The sequence below is a fragment of the Papaver somniferum genome, chromosome 9 (assembly GCF_003573695.1).
Source record: "Papaver somniferum cultivar HN1 chromosome 9, ASM357369v1, whole genome shotgun sequence".
In the NCBI taxonomy this organism is placed as follows: Eukaryota; Viridiplantae; Streptophyta; class Magnoliopsida; order Ranunculales; family Papaveraceae; genus Papaver; species Papaver somniferum.
Window position 1 is genome coordinate 140,304,557 of NC_039366.1, and position 23,196 is coordinate 140,327,752.

The following is a 23,196-nucleotide window of genomic DNA, read 5'->3' on the forward strand; positions in this document are numbered from 1 at the left end:
TATTTTATACTTTAAACCATTAAACTCTACATATTTTTTAGAATTTAATAATTCAATTAACATTTTGAGTTATGAGGTGATCAATCAATTAAAGAGTAATAAATTTAGGTTCATAATGGAAGGAGGTTACAAACACCACGACCGCTAGATGTCTTTGGCTAGGATGAGACTGGGATGGTCGGATCACATGTTTGTCTCTCAAAATGTTATCCGTCCGTCCAAGCTCAAAAACCCATTTTGTTTTATATCATAGATTTAATTTTGCTGAATCAAACCAAAATATCATAAACTCGATCAAAACTTGGATTTGAATATAATATATTTAAGATTGTATCGTCCGTTTATTTAACAACTCTTAGTATTTAAATACCAATTCATTGTACTAGATAAATAAACTTATGGCCTTGGTTGGTAGAATTTACTATATTAATTTATGATTATAGATAATCATATAAAAATAAATGATTTTGATTTTCATAAAATCAATTTTATGATAAATTTTCACAAACATCATTTTTAAATAATTGATTATCTTAGAATAATAGAATAACGCTCTCAAAAAGGAGAGGAAAGAACGAGGACCTAAAATCGTTATTTATTTTTGTCTCTCTATTAATAGTTTAGAGAAAATAAGAAGAAAAATCCAAACCAATTTTGTTGAGAAAATAATTGATTATAATTATGTTTAAATATATTTTTTTCTATTTATGAATATGATGGGTTTTTTCAATTATGATTGAAATAATCAATCATTGTAAATTTTAACAAACACCCATATAATGGATTATTGGATGGATAACTGATTATGAGCTCATAATCAATTATAATAATATATACCAAACAACCCCTATACAAATGGTTGTGTATGTGTGATTTACTTGATAAAGAATTTTATATGTTCTTAATTTTATCTTCAAAAATGATTGGATTCATCTCTGGCTTCTGCTTATGAACATAAAAATGGAAGGAGATACGGCTTGATTAGTAGAAAAATTCCTACAAACAAACAAAAAGGAAAAAAAAATATAGATCCTACTTAATTAATTAAGAACCCACAATTAGCGGATATGGAAATTAAGGGGATACAAATTTTACTCCTATCTTAGGTATTTGCTAATAGGTGTTTTTCCTAAGCGAAATTACTAAATTATCCATTGTTCATTATAGTAATAAAAAAATATAGGCGAATCTATTAACTTACCCTTAGCTCAATAAAAACCTAAATCTATAACTTATATCCCTCATTCTCATTTTCTTCTCCTTATGTGTTGGTTGTTGCTCCTCTTCTACAACTTTGAAAAAAAAAATCTCCATCAAACTATTTTATCATCGATTAATCATCGCTTCAAAATTTTCTTCGCCAATTAATTACTTGTATAAAAATGTCTCGACGTAAACAAACTCAAATACCTAAACCTGATCCAAAAGTGGGAGTAGCGGTTAGATCAAAATCAAAATCGCAATAATTACTCGAAGATAAGTTACATCGAATTTCCTTTTGAACAAGAAGAAGATTGGGGACGATCAATTTATCAATCAAATGACTTCAGTGAGACGGTAGGTGACTCCCAGTTATTTTATAAGTTTTCTTATTGATCTAAGATAGAAGGAATAGGTTAGAATCATGAATCGTAGCTGAAAATTTTCAGTTACAATTTGGCGTGGGCATTGAATTGATGATGAAGACGCTCCCGGACATAGAGACCGCCATTGATTTTTATATGAATGCCTTGCCACCTGTACTTCTTGGTGTAGTCTTCGAGATAAATTCCATGCTGCAGTGATGGTTAGAATTACTAGATTTTGCATGTACTAAATCGATACTGATTTTTGATTGAATTTCATGTCGACCGTGTTGGCCGGCATTGTGTTTGAAAATATTTGTCAATGTTGAGCGGTGCTGAAATTACAGGAAAAAATCTATGGCTTGATTAATGTTCAATGCCAGTTGTTTGTTTGGTATTGTTTTGGAATTTTATCGATGCCGACGTAGTTGTAACCTAATGAAATTATCTGGATTGATGTTTATAACATTAGACATTATTGACTTTTAATGTTTAATATCGGTTATTTGTTTTAGTAGTGTTTTAGAATTATAATATCAATACCTACTGTAGTTATCCTCTGGTTTAAATTTCATAATATCTGGTTTTGTCCATATTTAGTGTTCAATGCCGGTTGTTGGATTTACCTTGAAATTTACAACAACTGGCATGCTAAACATTTTTCCATGAAACGTCGGTTGTTCGTTTTTCCATGCCAGATAAGTTTTCTTTGTGTCAGTTGTCTTTTTCCATATATCGTTGTTAATTTTATTTTTTGGACATATATGTTTCTCCTCAAGGTCGTCGCCCTAAACGTTTGGGGGCAGGTAAAACATGGACTGGTTAGGATTATACTGACCGCATTAAACTCACAATCATTGAACCTATTAGGGAATCAGATGATGAGAAAGAAGAAGAATAGGTTAAACCAAATCAAGAACCAAGACAAGGTGAAGGTGAAACCTCATGACAAGGTGAATTGTTCAAGGTAAAAACACGTACAAGGTGAACAAACCGAGAGAAAAGAAATAATCCAAAATGGAGGCACCTTTCTACTCCTGAAGACATATGTTAGCTTCCCGTGATTATGTAAAACTTTGGGGTGAACCCCTTGAGCCGACACTCTTATTTGGAGTACTTGTATCTTCATTTTGTTGATTTTCTTGGGTTGGTTCTTCACTTGAAACTTAATGCTCTTGATTTAGGGGTTTTGATTGAAAGTCAACAAAATAATGTAATTGAGAATCTTTATTATCAAAAGAAACATAAACCCATTATTCTTGATAGCCAGAAAATTTACCAACATCAAATTGTTCACTGGAATCACTCATTTCCCCGATCTCTAAAAAAACATAGACTATTTCAACTTTCCGTGCAAAACTTCTCCTTATTCTTCTTCTCTCTAAATTAACACTATAACCAACTGTAATTCATTTAGTTTGTGTTAATAATTAACAAACTAATCAGAATTAATTAACAACTCATTAATTAAAGGTAAATTAGACATTATCTATAATACAAAACAGAATAGGTTTTTGAGCTTTGGACGGACGGATAACATTTTAGAGACAAACGTTGCATCCAACCATCCCAATCTCATCCCAGCCAAAGTCATCTGACGGATATAAAAATTGTAACCTCTTTTCATCATGAATATACTTTGAGTGGGTTTTCTCATAATTAAGATCATAAATAAAACTTATATTAAATGTGATTTTCTTTTAAGACCATTAGCTTCAATTATCTTATCATTTGATTTTTTTTTACATTATATTCTCCATCTACAAATAAATACATATTTGAATAAATAAATAATACACCAAAAATCTTCAAAATCAATAATCACAAAATTTCAAATAAATCCACAAAATTAAATGAAAACTAACTATTATTTCTGATCCATGATGACCAATTATAGTGAAAATTCATGATTACCAACTGTCTTTTTTAATAAATCATGAATCAAGAAGCAAATTAAATATAAAGACATAAATTATTTATAAAGAACAAAATCCTACAACATGCCTAGATGAGAAACAAACCAAAGCACAAAATTGTCTTGAAATTAATATGAAGACATTTGGTGCAGTGAATCATAATCACCATTTTCATTCATATAAATCCACCCCTGCAATTGATATATGTGCAAAGAATCACAGTTACATAATGGATTTTCCATATTTTCTCCTGAACCATGAATCACAAATCTGGTATCTTAAATTTTCAGTAGACGTGAGATGGAAAATCAAGAATAATGTGTTCAAAATCCATTCATTTCATCTGCATCACTTGAAATTTTGAACGGTTTCATTAACTCATGTGGAGTGAAAATCAAAAACGCAGTGGGGATCTGTGAGATTTTTTGTGGGAAGTTGTTAGTTTTGAGAAAGTAAGTAATTTTAGGAAAAGGGAAATAAAGGTTTGCGTAAATTTTGGGTCGAAATATCGTCTGAGTTTTGGGTTGAAACACAAAACAATATCAAAGACCACCAATTTTGGGTCGACTAAAAAATAATATTTTAGGGAAAAATAAAACAATTGACTTGATATTTTTATCAGGAAATTATTATTTTAATTAATTACAAGTGTAACCGAATTTATAACTCTTTGGATGAATAATATCTAAGATTCTTATAGTTACCGGTTCTCATGGATCAACATAAGTCTTATCATAGTTCGTAGTATTTTTCAATCATTAAGACTAAAAATAAAAGTTCGTCTCATGTCGTGCCGTTACGAAACGGGTTATTTCTAGTATAAATATATGGAAAAGAGAATTATTTCAAAATATTCTGATTTTATTTTATTCAATATCCCTCACTTAATTTTCACATCCCCAATTTTGGGTTCTTAATTAGGCTTGTCTGATTTTGGAAAAAGTAATAATATAATACTACCTAGTAATAATATAATACTACCTATGGTCCCGACTTTTTCATTTTAACATAAAAAATAGAAAAGGAGGGAGTATCATACTTTTAGCATCAAAAGACATAAATGTAAATTCATAATGGTTAGAGGTTACAATCCTTACAATTGTCGATATTTATATATAGATAGGATGAGACAAGAATGGTGGGATTAACGTTTGTTTCTGAAATTATTATTCGTCCATCCAAAACTCACAACACCGTACTCTTTTTGTATTACAGATTGGTCGCCACAAAAAACCTTTTTTTATATGTAAGAAAGAAAATATGATTAATTAAGTGATGTCTGATAACAAAAATTCAGAGATAAAATTAGAATAACCTAACCAAGTACCAGATATACCTTTTTTGTGCCTATTTGATAGTATATTTGTTAACATCCATAAAATTCCGGCTATTAAATGAATTCAAAATAAATATAATGCCTTCCACAATATTCTTTAGCTCCTATTAAATATCTGATTTCTCCTACGGACAGCCTTGATTAGATTTTGATAGTCTGTTTTTATGATCTTCCACAATATTCCAAAATCTTTTGAGGACTTGTTAAAGGTGGGAGGTCAGACGTTTTCGACGTTGTTATGGTGGCTTTTAGTTCAGGGTCAAAATCGTACCCTGTATTTAATGCGCCTCCTGCAAAGGAACGAAATTCATCTAAAAAATAATGAGTACATAAACCTCTCACAGATGTATTGAGCAATTCAATGTATTCGAATATATATGTAATTCACTCAGAATGGTGCATACAGCAACGATCCAAAATATTCTGTGAATCCTATTTTACACCGGCATTATTTACTAATGCATTGACCTGCCTGGTATTTTTCCATGCTATGTTCCCAGCCGAACTCCCAATATTGGCATGACATGACGATTAATGTTCACTCGCAGCGGAGTAACATAAATCTCCCGAAGTGTCAGTATTAAGACCTGCATGAAAACACTCACATAGGCTACACCACCCTCTGGCAAAGAGATCAACGTGTTCACACATTTTTTAATTAAAAGTTAGCGCGATCGACCGTGCTTAAATTCCTTAAGGGAAATCTAGACTGTCCATATCAGTCTTAAAAATGATCATGGCCACACGATTTGGCCACACAATTCAACATGCCTAGCCTACTCCTAGCGGAACTGGACGGTCATCATGATGACCACCGACGGGCCTACTAACATCCCGACCGATCGGGTTCCTTCTAGCACTCCCGCAACGTCTTTGAACGCTAACCCTAACATGGGTGATCGCGTTATTGAAAGATAGCTCAAAGGAGCTAAGACCGGCAAAAACGGTCTCAAATATATCACGACCGTCCAACTTACCTATCCTGGTTGGACGGCTTAGATATTCCTTCGAATGATTAAAGAAGTGCTAACGTGTTCACCGTCGACCCAACTCCACCCTCGGTCGATCGACTTGCTCATAGCAAGACCAGAACGCATCAAATCGCTGGCCCAAAGTAGGGTGAATGCACCGTTTTGAACCCTAAGTTGTGTTGCGGCGATATACTATTGTCGCAAATCGATCAGAATCATCCATCTTCTCCAGCCAAATCAAGTGGCTTAGATTCAATTTCAGGCGACCTCGAAAGTGTTAGCGTGCTCACTTGAAACCCACCTTTGCATATGATCGACCGACCTGTTCGAACTAACGTTCAGTGCTTTGAATCGCTTGCCCAAAATAGGGTTGGCCGAGCGGCCCCTAAACCTTACATCAACGACAATATGTAACTGCCGCAAATCATCCCGTCCATCAACTTCGCTGGCCTAGTTGGATGGTGTAGATTTATTTTCCGAAAACAACAGGGTAGCATTGTGATGGCCGTCCACCCCTCCTCCACATGGAGTCATCGACCAAGTGATAGCTCGCCCATAAGGTCCTAAAACGATCACCCAAAGGTGGCCGGTCGTGCTACTTTTTTAAGTCGCTCAATTCGCGACTGATTCAATCGATCTCTAAAGCAACGATGCTTCCTGCACGATTATTTTTCAGCTGCTTGTTTGAAAGCGATGCTTTATGTACATCGATTATAAGCGATGTTATGAAAATATTGATTTCATAAATAACTTATTAAAAGCACTATGTGCTGATTTTAGTGGTGAGTCTCCTGACTTGACCCATTCACTCGAGACATCAAAGGTGTCACAAAATGGGGGATGCTCATTGGGGTATTGGTCTGGCGGTTACAGCGTGCAGCGTGCAACTCTCCCATTACGAGAAAGTGTCAGGAAGGGACGGATGGTTAACATCAATAGGAGTAGTGGGTGAAAGTGTTCCCAGTTTTCCCTCGTAATGGAAACATGGTGATCACCACTTTTTACACAACCCCACTCCTCCACTACTTAACTGCCTCCACTTCCTACGAGATCAGGAATGTGCTCAATGACTTGTATAAATAGGATTTCAACCTATTTCAACACAGAACACAAGTGTTATCAACACAAGTAGCCATAAATCATATTCTGATACAAGTCATAAATAGTCATATCTTCATAATTCAACATTCTGATCTCAAACACCTTCTTCGCTTCCCTCCCTAAGATCAACCTCTCTCCTTAACTTTGTGACCAAATTGAATCTGGAACGGCCATTTCTTGGTTTAGGACAGAGTCTTACAGATTGATCTCTCGAACCTAAAAGTACTCATGTGTAATACATTTGTTTAGGGTTTGAATTCGTTTCTCAGCAACACACCCAAATTTACCAAAAACAGGAGAATCAGTTTTTACCCCAAAACAACTGGCGACCACAGTGGGAGATTAATATCTCGGTTGCAAAATCAATTTTCAATTTTTTCAAATTCAAGATGGTGGATCTTAGGTCTGGATCAGCGACAAATCCTGATGTCACTGGCGCTGACAATACCCCTGGTATCAACATTCCTGCCGGTGACACCAATGTACCACCTGCCAGTACGATCAACGCATCTCGCGGTACTACATCTTCAACCACCAACACCAGCAGCGCAGGAAACATTCTCTCAGACGTGACACCTCCAATCACCAGATCCAGAGTTGTTTCCACCACCCCCAGTGTTTCATCGAGCGTAACGCTCCCGGTCGTTACTAGAGCTACTGCCACCCCCCATCAGGACGAGAAACCGGAGGAGCCAGAGGAGGCCAACCCCCTATTACCATTGTCGATTTGATGGAAAGACAATAAGTTCTTGCTAAGTCTCAGACATACATGACTACAACTCAGAAAGAGGTACTCACTTTCCTTAAGACGTTAACGGAGCGACTACCACAAGAGCCGCGTCAACCCACGAAGCCAATAACGAGTACTTTCAACACTCTGGCGCAAACACTTCAACAGGCGTGCCTTCATATATGAAGAAGTTCGTGTTGCTCCTGAGCTCTCAAGGGAAAGGAATCAGCCATCCAACTTCGTCACACGTGAGGATCTGGAGCGTCTTTTCCTAAATAGAGGCAAGAAAAACTCGGTGGACATGCACCAACACCAACCTCCATATCCTCCTGATGTGCAAAGAGTTCCTCTCCCGAGAGGATACTCTTCTCCTCAATTTTCCCTTTATGATGGTACTGTTAATGCTCGTGAACACATTTATCGCTTTATGGAATCACTAGGAGAGCACGAATACAATCACGTCCTTCGCCTGAAAGAGTTCTCAAAGTCACTTACCAGAAGGGCGTACACCTGGTACAATAACATTGCACCAAACAGCATATCCAACTGGTGTGATATGGTAACCGCTTTCTACAAGAAATATTTCTTCGTGTCCGAGCAAATCACCTTTTCAGACTTGGGGAGAATATTCCAACGAAACAATGAGCATCTAAATGATTACGTAAAGAGATTCAGGATTCAGGCACTGGATTGTCACGACCCAAATGTGACTGAACAACAGTTGGTACAGTCATGCATTAACGGCATGGTGCCCATATATCGCGATCTACTGGAGAAATTGTGTTTCCAAACTTTTTCTGAACTTCATGAAGCTGCTAAGTGCTCGGCCACGACAACACCGGTATTACTGGAGAGGACCAGACCTGCCAGAAACGAAGATGCACGTGAGACTCGAGGAAGCATACGTCTCATCAATAAACAATGCAATGCTGGACCCTCTATAAGTATAGAGGGTGAAGGAGGAAAAAGAAAATCTCCAACGGCGGAACAACAACCCAAACGTACAACATCAGCGCATCAGGCAGCTCCACCACGGAAGGCACCAGCTAAAACTCCTTCGCAACAACAAGAGGCTGGAGACACTACTCCAGACTTCTCGTTCCCAATAGAGGAAGTAATTGAGCTCCTAGAAGCATGGATTCAGGATGATGCCATCAAGCTACCTCCTGTCAGACTCCCACCAACTAAGGAAGAGATGGCAAATCCAAAATATTGTCGTTACCACAGGTTCGTCAATCATCCCACCAAAGAATGCAACAAGTTGAAGCGCATTTTCAAAGAAAAAATAGATGAGGGGGAACTTCAACTAGGCACTGAGGGGGTTCACAGAGACCCTCTCCTAGTCAGAAGTTGCACACTTTCTGGGGACTCTGCTTACAAAACCGTGCAATCCATGATGGAGCGTGTATGTGAGATTCTTTATTTCTCCAAGGCACAACGTCAAGATATATTTGCAGCTCTCAATCGCAATGTGTCAGGCAAGCGCCCGTTTTCAATCGGGGAAACTACTCCTAAACCCCAACCTCTCTTAGAAGGCGCTGTTGGAAAATGCTACTGGGGACTGCTGACTACTAATCTCCTGAAGGGTGTCGAGTTTGACATCACGCTGATTGACGCGGGCTCGGGCTTCAACGTTGTTACCATCAAGACCCTGAGAGCCGCAAAGATTCCAAAATAGGTAGCCTTTCTCTGTCCAAAATAGGTAACCCTGAACCTCGAAATCAAGGTGAGAGACGCTCTAACACGCGAAAAATTTCATATTCTTAAAGAATGCCCGAATTATGATATGATTCTGGGCCGCTCGTGGGTGCATGAGAACAAAGCAAAGCTAGGAGTATGTCATTTTACAGTGTCTATACCTGAAAGGATTTCCAACAAGCCGTCCAACCCCGAAGATTATTTGTTATCGTATCAATAACTTGCAAACGCGACGCAACTACCTGGAGAGATCCCATCGACGTACGTTCGAAGATTCCGAACCCAAGTAAGTCTTATCGAGAAACCCTTTATACAATCAGTCAATCCAATTTTCGTCAAGGGCCGGGGACTTGACCCGATCGTCAACCCTGCTGTTACTAGGAGATGTGAATGGGTTGTTGTGCCTTTTGAAAGTTTCATTAAAAATCTAGAAGCCGTCTCCATCGCAACACCCAAACCCGTTTTAGATTGGAGATATGGTAGTGAAAGTTACCACTCAGCCTGATTCACGTACAGAAGGGAAAGATGATCCATATCTAGTGGCAGACGTTATCTTAGGGGGTTACTGCAAGCTCATCAATGCCGACGAACTGGGAGGTGTGACAATTCACTCACGATAGCTCAAGACTTTCAATACCTAAAACGCTGTGCTACTCTTCCTCCAGCGTTCTCTTTAGTATTTTCTCAAGCAATATCCCTTTTCATGCAATATTTGTAACTCCTCCAAAATGATTGCACTGCTTGCATTCATAGTTTCGAAGTATTGTTTCCTTTAAAGATCTATTTACTCCTGAATCATGACACAAAGTCTTGAGCAAGCCTAAATCCTCATCATTACCCATCAATTCAAATCAGAAAGACAAAACCCTAAAAAGAAACATCTCATATCTTTCAAGAAACACTGAAGGAATACATGCAAAAAGAAAAGGGCAAGGGAATCGTCAAACAACCAGTATATGATTGTTCAAGCGCTTCGTACCCTGAAGAACAACATACTTCAACGATAAGGCAGCCTCTCGATCACCACATCATTACGTGGATTGCAACACGCTATCAACTGAGGTGGACAGGTTCGTGTCCAATCTTTAGTTTCCATTATTACATCCCTTCGTGATTTTTAGGGTTACATGCAATTAGAGGAAGTGTACAGTCACGTAAAAATGCATCACCGCTTATATATATACATTTGTGTCACGTTCTCATTGACTGCACGACTCAATGAAATGGAGAGATTCTATTGTAACCCTACTGGGGAGCGCTACAGCTAGAGTCTCAAGATGTCATGAATAAAAGAACCATCCTTTAATGAAACTTAGGCTCAGCCACAAAGCTACTGAGTATAAGAAGAAAATGTCGACAAACTATGAAAAGTGCTCATCTACGAATAAAAGTAACAAAAGGGAAATTTAGTCACTAACAAGATCAACAGAGCCTTCACCAGAACCTTCATTGGAAGCTGCTTCAACACCTTCGTCACAAGGTGTTACCACGTCTTCTCCGGAAGCCGCTTCAACCTCCCTTTTGAACGCTGCTTCAAAATATTCTTTGCAAGATGCCACCACATCCTCCCCAGGAGCCGCCGTGACTTCTCTTTCAGGAGCTGCATCAACATCATCCCTTTCGGGAATTGTTTTACCATTCTCTCCAGAAGACGCTTCAAGACCTTTCTCGGAAACTGCTCCAACAACCTTTGGGTGTTCAGGTTAGTCCATGTCAGAATCGAGAATCATGATGCCATTGTGAATAAGGTAATCATGCTTGTTTTCACTGGGAGGTCCCTTATGCTCGATCCTTCGCCGCTTTAGCCGAGCTGCAAACCTTTCAGTTCTCGCGCTCGTCGGCTGAGGCGCTTCGTCGTGCCTCCATTTCTCCTCTATGTCGACTGAAGCCAAGAAAGCTTGAACACGACCTCAAACGATGTATAAGTGCTCAAGAGACATACCCTATATGCCACGACCGACTTCACGGAACGGAGAATCTATTTTGGCCATAACCTCCTCGAACGCGCTAGCCCTGAGTTTGTCGACTTCAAAGCTCTTCTCTAGAGAAGTAAAAGAATAACCATCACCAGCAGTTTCCATCATATACTGCAAAGAGATATTGTGATTGTATCAACAACCTAGGTGATAAGAGAAATTAAATCAAACCAAGTGAGGGTATGAATAAATGCCTGGAACAAAGAAGGATGCAACTATATGATGACTGGAATGAAGAAGGAATCAACTCTGTGATGATCAATGCAGAGAATAAGGCTCAGGCGTTTCCTTTATATTCCGCAAAGGAACAAGATCCCGGGAAGGCGAGAAGTCTCTGCTCACCATGTACAAAGGCTTCAGATGCGGGATAACGACCAAGTAGATGCTTATCGATCTGAAAAATAACTGACTTGCGCTAAGAGGAGACGTATCATACTCAAGGGTCGAACCAGCCCCTATATTGGTAATGTACGCCAAACTTATCGATCTGAATTTCTATAACTGTCATCATCTAGTGCTTACCCCGCAATAGCGTCACTATCACGTGCTAAGAAGGGGACTTAATGTTGATGGTGGTTTTTAGTTCAGGGTCAAAATCGTAAACCCTGTATTTTATGCGTTGTCATCCTGCAAAGGAACGAAAGTCATCTAAAAATAATGAGTGCATAAACCTCTAACGGATGTATTGAGCAATTCAATGTATTCGAATATATATGTAATTCACTCAGAATGGTGCATACAACAACGATCCCAAATATTCTGTGAATCCTATTTTATACCGGCATTATTCACTAATGCATTGACCTGCCTGGTATTTTCCTATGCTATGTTCCCAGCCGAACTCTCAATATTGGCATGACATGACGATTAAAGTTCACTCGCATCGGAGTAACATAAATCTCCCGAAGTGTCAGTATTAAGACCTGCATGAAAACACTCACATAGGCTACACCACCCTCTGACAAAGAGATCAACGTGTTCACACACTTTTTAATTAAAAGTTAGCGCGATCGGACGCGCTTAAATTCCTTAAGGGAAATCTAGACTGTCCATATCAGTCTTAAAAAACGATCACGGCCACATGATTTGGCCACACAATTCAACATGCCTAGCCTACTCCTAGCGGAACTGGACGGTCATCATGATGACCACCGGCGGGCCCACTAACATCCCGACCGATCGGGTTCCTTCTAGCACTCCCGCAATGTCTTTGAACGCTAACCCTAACATGGGTGATCGCGGTGTTGAAAGATAGGTCAAATGAGCTAAGACCGGCAAAAATGGTCTCAAAAATATCACGACCGTCCAACTTAGCTAGCCTGTTTGGACGGATTAGATCTTCCTTAGAAAGATTAAAGAAGTGCTAACGTGTTCACCGTCAACCCAACTCCACCCTCGGTCGATCGACTTGCTCATAGCAAGACCAGTACGCATCAAATCGCTGGCCCAAAGTAGGGTGAATGCACCGTTTTGAAACCCTAAGTTGTGTTGCGGCGATATACTATTGTCGCAAATCGATCACAACCATCCATCTTCTCCCGCCAAATCAAGTGTCTTAGATTCAATTTCAGGCGACCTCGAAAGTGTTAGCGTGCTCACTGACAACCCACCTTTGCATATGATCGATCGAACTGTTCGAACTAACGTTCAGTGCTTTGAGTCGCTCGCCCAAAAGAGAGTTGGCCGCACGGCCCCTAAACCCTAAATTACATCAACGACAATATGTAACTACCGCAAATCATCTCGTCCATCCAACTTCGCTAGCCTAGTTGGATGGTGTAGATTTATTTTCAGAAAACCAACAGGGTAGCATTGTGATTGTCGGCCACCCCTCCTCCATATGGAGTCATCGACCAAGTGATAGCTCGCCCATAAGGTCCTAAAACGATCACCCCAAAGGTGGCCGGTCGTGCTACTTTTTTAAGTCGCTCAATTCGCGACTGATTCAATCGAGCTCTAAAGCAACGATGCTTCCTGCACAATTATTTTTCAGCTGCTTGTTTGAAAGCGATGTTTTATATACATCGATTATAAGCGATGTTATGCAAATATTGATTTCATAAATAACTTATTAAAAGCACTATGTGCTGATTTTAGTGGCGAGTCTCATGACTTGACCCATTCACTCGAGACATCAAAGGTGTCACAAACTGGGGGATGCTCACTGGGGTATTGGTCTGGCGGTTTACAGCGTGCGGCGTGCAACTCTCCCATTACGAGAAAGTGTCAGGAAGGGACGGACGGTTAACATCAATAGGAGTAGTGGGTGAAAGTGTTCCCAGTTTTCCCTCGTAATGGAAACATGGTGATCACCACTTTTTACACAACCCCACTCCTCCACTACTTAACTGCCTCCACTTCCTACGAGATCAGGAATGTGCTCAATGACTTGTATAAATAGGATTTCAACCTATTTCAACACAGAACAAAAGTGTTATCAACACAAGTAGCCAGAAACCATATTCTGATACAAGTCATAAATAGCCATATCTTCATAATTCAACATTCTGATATCAAACACCTTCTTTACTTCCCTCCCTAAGATCAACCCTTCTCCTTCACTCTGTGACCGAATTGAATCTGGAACGGTCATTTCTTGGTTTAGGCCAGAGTCTTACAGATTGATCTCTCGAATCTAAAAGTACTCATATGCAGTACATTTGTTTAGGTTTTGAATTCGTTTCTCATCAACACACCCAAATTTACCAAAAACAGCAGAATCAGTTTTTACCCCAAAACAGATGTATAAAGAAGTAACGCAACATTTGTGTTTGTTAGAAAGTGATACTCCAATTCGTGATACACTTCTCGAATCCGTACAAGTAGAGATGCATACTCCTTAAGAAGACTCTTAATTTTGCATGTTGTTAAACCTATGCAATCCTACAGGAGTTCGTGAATTATGGGATGAGTTTTTCTCACGCATGATTGAAGATCACTGCCAATCCAATACAGAAACATGGGCAACTAATCCACTTTTACGAGAAATAAGGTATGTTATCGGTGAAAATTTAATGGCCACATATAAACTCCCACCAATCACTGAAGACATGGGAACATCGGGATCAAATGAATCAGTGTCTGAAGTTCCAGTCCTTCCTGAAGATCTATCGTTTATTGACATGCTAAACGGGCCGACCAAAAACATGCATTTGATAGGTAAATCTTTCCTGAAACTTTGCATATTTATTTGTATTGTTGTTTCTCTTTTATTGAAATTTGATTTCCCTTGCATAATCTCTCGCCAAATATGATCTTATGTGCCTTTGTTTGTATACCATAGAGAAATGAATACCTACAACAGACAAGATTAGTCTTGTTATGTATGTGGTTTTGCATCATTATCTGTGCACATTGTGTTGTTTCCTGCACTAAATGTTTCGTTACTTGCTGAAAATGGGAAGCATGGGATGTGCAGTGTATAGTACGAAGACACTTAAAAAGTGAGACTAAAAAGTAAAACAAGTCAATAGAATATATTACCTAATACTTCTATTTTATTTCCTTTACCTCATCTTTGACTGATTGATTATAATTTATGTAACTTCTATGAAGGATAGTGAATTCCGTTATAAGGGGCGACAAATTAATATTTTTCATTGATGGTCCAAGTGTATCGGGGAAAACGTTTCTTTATAGGGCGATATTGGCTAAGTTACGAAGTGAAAGACGTATTGCAATTGCAACTGCCTCGTTAGGTATTTCCGCAACCATGATGCCAGGTGGGACTTGGGAGGACGACCCATTCTAGATTTAAGATACCCGTACAAGCATACTCAACTTCTACATGCAACATAGGCGCAAAAGATCCTTTGGCAGATATCATTCGAGAAGCCGATTTGATTATTTGGGATGAAAAACGATGGCAAACCGATACGCATTTGAAGCTCTAAACACTACGTTAAGAGACTCGACTAAAGTTGAATTGCCATTTGGAGGGAAATTTTTACTTTTAGGTGGGGATTTTCGTCAAGTGTTGCCTGTGGTTGAGCACGAACACGAGCAAAAACAATAAGTGCATGCTTGACAAACACAAAATTCCGGAAGGATGTTAAGGTGATTTGTTTAAAAGAGAACATGCATTCAAGGTTAGACCCTAGCTTCTCATAATTCTTGCTACGGATTGGTGATGAGACTGAGCCATATATATGTCATGGATGACAGGATGAATCTTCTAGATGACATTGTAATGAAGTAGGAAGGTGAGCAATCTGTTGAGAAATTAATTGTTAAGTTTTTTCCAGAGCTTGAAAAGAATGCAAGACATAAAAATTACATGAGTCAAAGAGCATTGATAACTCCCAAAAATGATATACCGTCGAAAAGCTCAATCAAAAAGTTATTAGCATCTTTCCAGGAGATGAGGTAGTTTACCATTCCATTGACATGGCTCAAGATGACCGTCCCAATTTGTGGACGGAAGATTTTTTTGAACAGTATTGCTCCAGTTGACTTGCCTCCTGATGGGCTAATACTCAAAATAGGAGCTCCGATAATCCTATTAAAGAATCTTGATCCCAGTTATGGTCATTGCAACGGCACGAGATTGCTATGTTGACGTCTTTATAGTAACTTCATTGATGCGGAGATCGTAATCGGTAGTTGTTCGAGGCTCCGAGTCTTGATTCCACGGATACCCATGCACTCCCATTCAACTTCGTACACAAGCAATTTCAAGTTCGTGCGGCTTTTGCACTTGCGATAAACAAGGCACAAGGGCAGACAATACCACATGTTGGTATTTATCTACCGGAACCGGTATTTAGTCAAGGACAATTATATGTTGCTTTGTCCAGGGGAATTTTAACAACTACAAAAAAAAGTATTAGTTAAGAATTAATGGAGTTTTCCCGGATGTCTCTGGAACATGTACTAAAAATGTTGTATTCCAAAATGTTCTCAGGTCATCTAGTATTGCTGAGTGATATGTTATTGCTAATAAAAGGAAATTTATTTTTATTTTACTTGAGTAATTTGAGGGTCTGGAATTCAAAAATGCTAAATATTGTTGTTTGCCGATATGCAACGCACATGCATTTCGCTCGTAACTCTAGATAATTCATGTATGAATTTCATCAAGTAATTTTGAATTACCAGCTCTTTAACAAGAATTCGGTCATTAAGCCTCGTTACGGAGAGAACAAAAAGTTAGGTTCATGTGCAACAAGATGAACCACTTCTACGAAATTAACAACTTTAAAAATGTTGATCATGGCCTAACTGGATTCCAATTTTATTTTCTTTTAGTTCCACTAAATACTGTTGATGGGGTAGGGTGCTTATCCACTAAGGCTCCAAACCTAAAATTGTAGAATCCACATAGATGTGATGTAAACAGTTGTCAACTTAATTCACTTTTGTTTATACCTTGACTATGCTAAACAACAAAATACATACTTGGTGGTGGTGAAACATCTAAAGGTTTAAAGTTAAGAATGCGACTCCTTCTGTAGTACTCTTATAAATACACCATTTTTCCCTCTCGCCATAATTGTCTTTGCACCTCTCCCTCGACAGAATCTAACTTCTGCAAATTCTTCATTACCTTTAGAGTGTCTTCAAAGTGAGGCCATATGGGTAACTGTTTGATTACCCAAGCAACTAAATCAGTTGAGATGATGAAGACTGATGGTAGTATTCTCAAGTACAAAGCACCTTTGGAAGTACATCAAGTGCTATCTGAATTAGCTGGGCATGCGATTTCTGACACTCCTCCCGTTCATCATCATCTTCGGCCTCATGCAGAAATGTTTAGCGGGAGTCTATATTATCTTCTCCCGCCAGCGTTGTTATTGCCATCTTCATCATCCATCAGTGGTTATAGTGACACGGAAAAGAAGTCGCACGGATCAATAAAACCAAGAAACAAGCATAGAACGAGAACTAGCACTAATGTTGCAAGGATTAAGGTTGTTATCACTAAGCGCGAGCTTAAGGAGATGTCGAGTAAAAACGGAATTGTTTCATCTTCATTTCAGGAAATAATCTCCCAAAATCACAATAAAGAAACTAGTAAACAGGATAGTTACACTGTTGATGATGCAGAAAATTGCAAGGGGTGGAGACCCATATTAGACAGTATACCTGAATGAATAATTAAACTGAAATTACGCTATTTGCATCTTTTGTTTCCTTTTTCCTCCTGCTTTTTGGTTAAGCTGGTACTTTTCTCCCATCCAAATTCAAGAGTACTCACTCTTTTGATGAGTAGAGTACTGTACTGTATGAATGTTGTAGTCATATATAGCTTTTCTTTTAAGCTGGTACTTTCTTCCTTCACATATAAAATCTTTCATAAAAAAAACTGATGGAGGTTTGTCACATCACAAGAATAGTAAAATAAGTGAATGAAGGGAAACTGCGTCAACTGTCCTGATGAATGTAGTTGCTTGTACAGAGTACTATATGATTGGCAGCTGATCACTGAGAAACTTAGGTCTAAGAGAAAAAAATGGTGAAAGCAAGAACAAATGATGATCCCACATAAACTAGAGAATACACATTTCTTGAAACAACTTCCGAGTAAATACGAAGCTACGATCTTCTGATGGCGAGTCGCGAGTAGTTCCCTACTGGGATGCCGGACCTGTCTGCCGGGCGGGACCGAATCAGGTTAGTTGTTCAATTTGGGTGATTTTGTTATAACGCCAAATGATGGATTAGGTTATCTTTTCTTTTTTCCCGGCGATTCTTCTTGTGATGCTTTTCTGTGTGTAATTTTATAGTTTAATACCCTCTCCATTTCACGGATTTTATTCTTGGGTTGGCTTGATTTGATGAAGTTAGGTCCGATTTTTAAATTCCTGCTTTACTTTTGGGGGATGCTGATACTTGTTGGGTCTTCACTGTTGGATTTTTATTTTACTTGAGTTTTATTGGATGCTGTTTGGAGATGTGTCTTAGTAATTACATCTGTGGTAGTGAAAGTTAATGAAGAAGCAATTTTAATTATCGAATCAAGGTTACTCTACGGGTTGTAATTTTCTTAACAGAAGGAAATGTAATTGTGTGTACATATTTCACCATCAAACACGTGTATGTAGGAAGACACGTGGAGAGCATGCGGACCAAGCCATCAAAACATGATGACACACGCCCACAGCCAAGAAGCCCATCCCGTGGACGTCGGATCTTTGCTCGAACAAATCCAAGGGCAGAAGATAAGAGATGTATCAAAAACACGATGTACTGCGGAGTACCAAATAACTCCCGAAGAGTTACTTTATCTCATCCCCAAAAGAAGCCAAGATCAACGGTGAAGAAAAGGTCGACTGACATGGACGTGACAGGGGCAGAAGACACTTGTCTGACACGAGCATGCGTCTCAACTACCCACATTAAACACTCTGAGCAATATACGTGTCGATCAACCCGTGGAACGAACGAGGATTACTCTGCGTGATTAAGTAATGAACGAAGACCTCCGCGTGATGGACACAAAGCACAAGAAGATAAGGTTCCAACGGCCCTCAGAAACGGGTCCCACAATCTAACCCTATAAATACCCCTTCTCCACCAAGAGTAAGGGGGATCGGAAAAAAGAGTAGAGAAAAGAGAGAGGAGAATTGTAAGTGTAAGTTTATCTTTTACAATTCACAAACCAATGTAGACTCCAAAGTCATTCGACTACCTCTGTAATCATCAATGCATAGTGAAAACGACAACGCCGTGGATGTAGGCCTTAGTGCTGAATCACGTAAATCCGAGTCTTATTTACATTTCAGTACTATACGTTCATTTGATACTCCACGGATTTTACTTTTCTACTACGTTTTCTTTATCTTCCTCTATGTGAACGCCTCTAGTGATGATATTAGATGAGGCTATGATAAACCCGAAGGTTTTGAGCCAAGGAATCAGTAGTCATTTCATCAGTTCGAGTGGGCACATAGAGTGCGAACATTGTTTGTGAACATATAGATGCCTTCGTGATTTACGTGTTCACAATTTGGCGCTAGAAACAGGGACTTCATCCCGGTAAAAGATTTATCTTATCCTGTGATTTCATCTTAAACTAGCATATGATTGCTCTGCTTCATTAGCTCTAACAATATTTACCTTTTGTTAAACTTTACCATATTCAAAGCAATTTAAACTGGTTAAAAGATTTATTGCTTAGATCCATGTATTTACATTTTTTAGATCTCGTACGGACCTGTCTTTCCGGTGGGTTTTCGAAAATTTTCAAAAAGATCTACGTGCATTTTCAAAGGGATCCTTTCACGTGGCCCTCGGGCAGTTTTTCCCTGTCTTGGAGTAAGGTATTTCGCAAACTAACCCGATCCGCACGTACATTTCTGTTTCTCGCTGTTTGAAATTCCCTTGTGCAGAAAGAAAACGACCAAAGGACCCACGATGGAAAAGATGCAGGAAGCAGGAAAATCCAAAGCCTCGTCAAATGAAGCACCAAGGACAACCCCGGTCATCACCCGGAGCAAGCAGAAAGGAGACAAAGCCAAAATGACTAGTCAGAGGCAGGATACTGCGGAGATCACTTCGCCTATGAACGCTAACTCCGTTGCAGCCACGGCCCTCAGAGCAGCGGCAACAAAGTACAGTACGGCAGCGGCAGTCCCAAAGGTTGCGGAAGCCAGCAAAACTCTTGCTACGAATCAATTTCACCAACCAAAAGAAAGGGTGGATGAATCCGGAACACATCAACCCGCGCACCCGCCAACCTTCGGAATGCCATCAACAAACGATCAGAATCAAACTGTGTCGGCGTCTTTAACACCGTAGATGGGCACTCGGACCGATCTGGAAATGCTAACAATCGAAGCTGAACTTCTACCTCCCTTAGTGCAAACCGTAGAAGAAGGTGGCACCATGGCCGTAGTAGCACAAGCTGGGACTCTCAATCAGGGGTCAAACCAATCACATCGATTGATGGCTGAGCTTGAAGAATTGAAGAAGAGCCAGCAGGTTTACGCAGATGCAGTAGCTCTGCTGGCCAGAGAAAACCAAGATTTAAAAGACCGGATTGCCCAAAGCACGAAGACCAGCCAACCACTTGATAAAGCAAATTCAAAGGCACCAGAACCAAATCGAGACTGAAGAGTCATCGTAGCAGCTAATGGAGACGCGTCTAGGGGAAGTAGCGCATCCGACCCGGATTATAATGACGGAGAGTCAGACTATCACGAGCAGAAGAGCGTAGGGCACCACCGCGCGATGGAAGAGCTGCGTGATGAGATGATGGCAGAGATCAGGCAATTAAAAAGTAGACAAGTCGGGGGAAGGTTAGAAGAGGTCATGAGAGAGGCTAACTTCACGCCCCTAACTCATCGCCTGGCCAACACCCCTATTTCGCTGAAGTTCCCTGTCCCGACGTTCGAATGCTATGACGGATCCAGTGATCCCGCTGCACATATTTGGTATTATAACTGTGTCTTAGCTAGATGGAGTCAGAAAGACGCCGTACTCTGTAGATACTTCCCATCAAGCCTGAAGGGATCGGCATTGTCTTGGTTTGATAATCTGCCGCCAAACTCCGTCCACTCCTACGACCAACTCGCAGAAAAGTTCTTAAGAACTTACATGTACAACAAGGCTGTTAACACCGGAATGGATAAGCTCTTTTCGCTGGCAATTGGCTACAAGGAAACCAAGAGGGAATACACTAACAGATGACACAAGATCTTCCAAGCCATAGGAAGTGTGGACCCAGTGGTAAGTATCAACTGCTACAAGTGGGGATTAGACCTAATGAGTCCACTATTTGTTGAGATTCATGAAAGCGTGCCTAAAACAGAGGGAGATCTTCGAATAATTATTGAAAAGCACGCTCGTCTTGAAGAAATCCAGCGTGAAAACCCGAGGGCGTACCCGCAGAGGTCTCACCGTACCAATTCCGCAGAACAAACCAATGGGGCCAAAAGGAATTTCTCGGTGGAACGGCCTCACGAAGATAGGAAGGAACAAAGGGATGAACGACGAAAATTTGAAGATCAAGTTTAAACGAAGCTCAATGCTAGCTATGCTCGGATCCTGCGAGAGATCAAAGGAAGGGAAAATCTGGAGTGGCCATGGTCTAAGGGAAAATATCCCCCAAGAACTGAGAATTCTAAAGATTACTGTGAATATCACTGCTTCAACGGACCCCAGACCGAAAAATGTAAAAACCTCAAAATAATGATCCAAAAATTGATTGATGCTGACGAGCTCAAACATTACATACGAAAGGATATTGCCGAGGATAGATCCAAACGAACCAAGCCAGTCCAACTTCCAGAGGGAAACCGCACAATCAACACCATCTCGTGTTCTGAAGCCGCAGGGCCCTCACTCACAGCACAGATAGGAAAGAGGTTACGGAAGCAGTTAGAGGACCGCTGCGAATTGTATAAGATCGATGGGTTAGAGGTGGACGAGCACGAAGAGTGGATGGACTCACCTATTATCTTCGATGCTGAAGATATCGAAGAAGATATGGAAGACCATAACGACCCCCTGGTCCTCACACTACCAGTGGCTGGATGTAACCTTAAAAAGATCATCATAGACGGGGGAAGCTCAGTGAACGTTCTATTCTACGACGCATTCAAACGAATGAAGCTCCATGAAGAACAGCTAATAACCTCTTATTACACCACCTACGGATTCAACGGAGCAGCCACGAAGCCATTGGGAAACATCGTGTTGCAGGTTAACGCCGGACCCATGAAAGTAGAAACACGATTCAGCGTGGTTGACGCCCCATCCCCCTACAACGCCCTTATTGGACGAAAATGGTTACATAAACTCAAGGGAGTGGCGGAAACTTACTACCAATATCTCAGATTCCCTACACCTGAGGGAGTGATGGAAATCAAGGGAGATCGGGTCTCTGCAAGAGAGTGCCAAGCTACTCAGGATCGTATCAACAACGAACAAGAAGAGCAGCGAAAAACCCGAAGAATTAAAAATAAAGAAGCCGCGAAAGAGAAGGCCATAGACCTGTTCCTCAAGGAAACTACAGGAAGGGGTTTGACAAAAGATGATAATGTCCTAAACACAGAGACAGGTCCTTCAGCAGCCAACGAAGGACAGAAACATACCAAATAGCAATCAAAGAACGTCTCAGTCCTCGGGGACCCGAAGCCGGTGTTCACGCCAGTAGAGCCCGTAAAAGAAATCAATATAGGAACGGAAGAAAACCCGAAAATGATCAAAGTAGGGACCATAATGGACGAAATAAGGGAAGATTCTCTAACCAAATTACTTAAGGAATACGCGGATATATTCGCCTGGAAACTAGGAGATATGCCGGGGATTGACCCGAAAGTAATCCAACACGAGCTACGCATCAAACCAGGCACGCCCCCGTTCCGGCAGAAAATTAGAAAAGTTGCACCAGAGTACCATAAGGCAGTGGAAAAAGAACTTCGGAAACTACTAGACGCGGGTTTCATCAAGGAAGTCAAGTACCCTACATGGATCTCCAACATGGTCGTCGTTCCTAAGAAAAATGGAGGGGTTAGGATATGCATCGATTTTACTAACCTCAACAAGGCATGTCCAAAGGACAGCTATCCCCTGCCAAGCATAGATCAGCTGGTGGAATCAGTAGAAGGATATGAAGAACTGTCATTCATGGATGGACATTCTGTCTACAACCAAGTATCCCTGGCAGAATAAGATCAGTCACACACAACGTTCTACACCCCACATGGCCTTTATTTCTACACTAGAATGCCCTTCGGACTTCGAAACGCAGGGGCAACATACCAAAGAATGGTCGATAGTATCTTCAGGCCATGGATTGGTAGTACCTTAGAAGTCTACGTCGACGATATGCTCGTCAAAAGTAAGCTGCGCAAAGATCACCACCAGGATCTGAGAGATATCTTCGAAGCAATGAGGAAACATCACATGAAAGTAAATCCATAGAAATGCACTCTCGGTGTCACCTCGGGGAAATTCCT

The 23,196-nt window shown here is 40.1% G+C and overlaps 1 protein-coding gene across 1 annotated transcript; it reads left to right on the forward strand.

Moving 5' to 3' along the window:
* Positions 1 to 16,681: 16,681 nt before the first annotated feature.
* On the forward strand, positions 16,682 to 17,559 carry LOC113313677. The gene has a single exon (XM_026562471.1). The coding sequence runs from the start codon at positions 16,867 to 16,869 to the stop codon at positions 17,383 to 17,385; it is 519 nt and encodes a 172-aa protein (XP_026418256.1). The 5' UTR covers positions 16,682 to 16,866; the 3' UTR covers positions 17,386 to 17,559.
* Positions 17,560 to 23,196: the final 5,637 nt, after the last annotated feature.

Excerpts from the sequence above, each read along its gene's own strand:
- LOC113313677 (XM_026562471.1), top strand. The coding sequence starts at position 16,867 with ATGGGTAACTGTTTGATTACCCAAGCAACTAAATCAGTTGAGATGATG.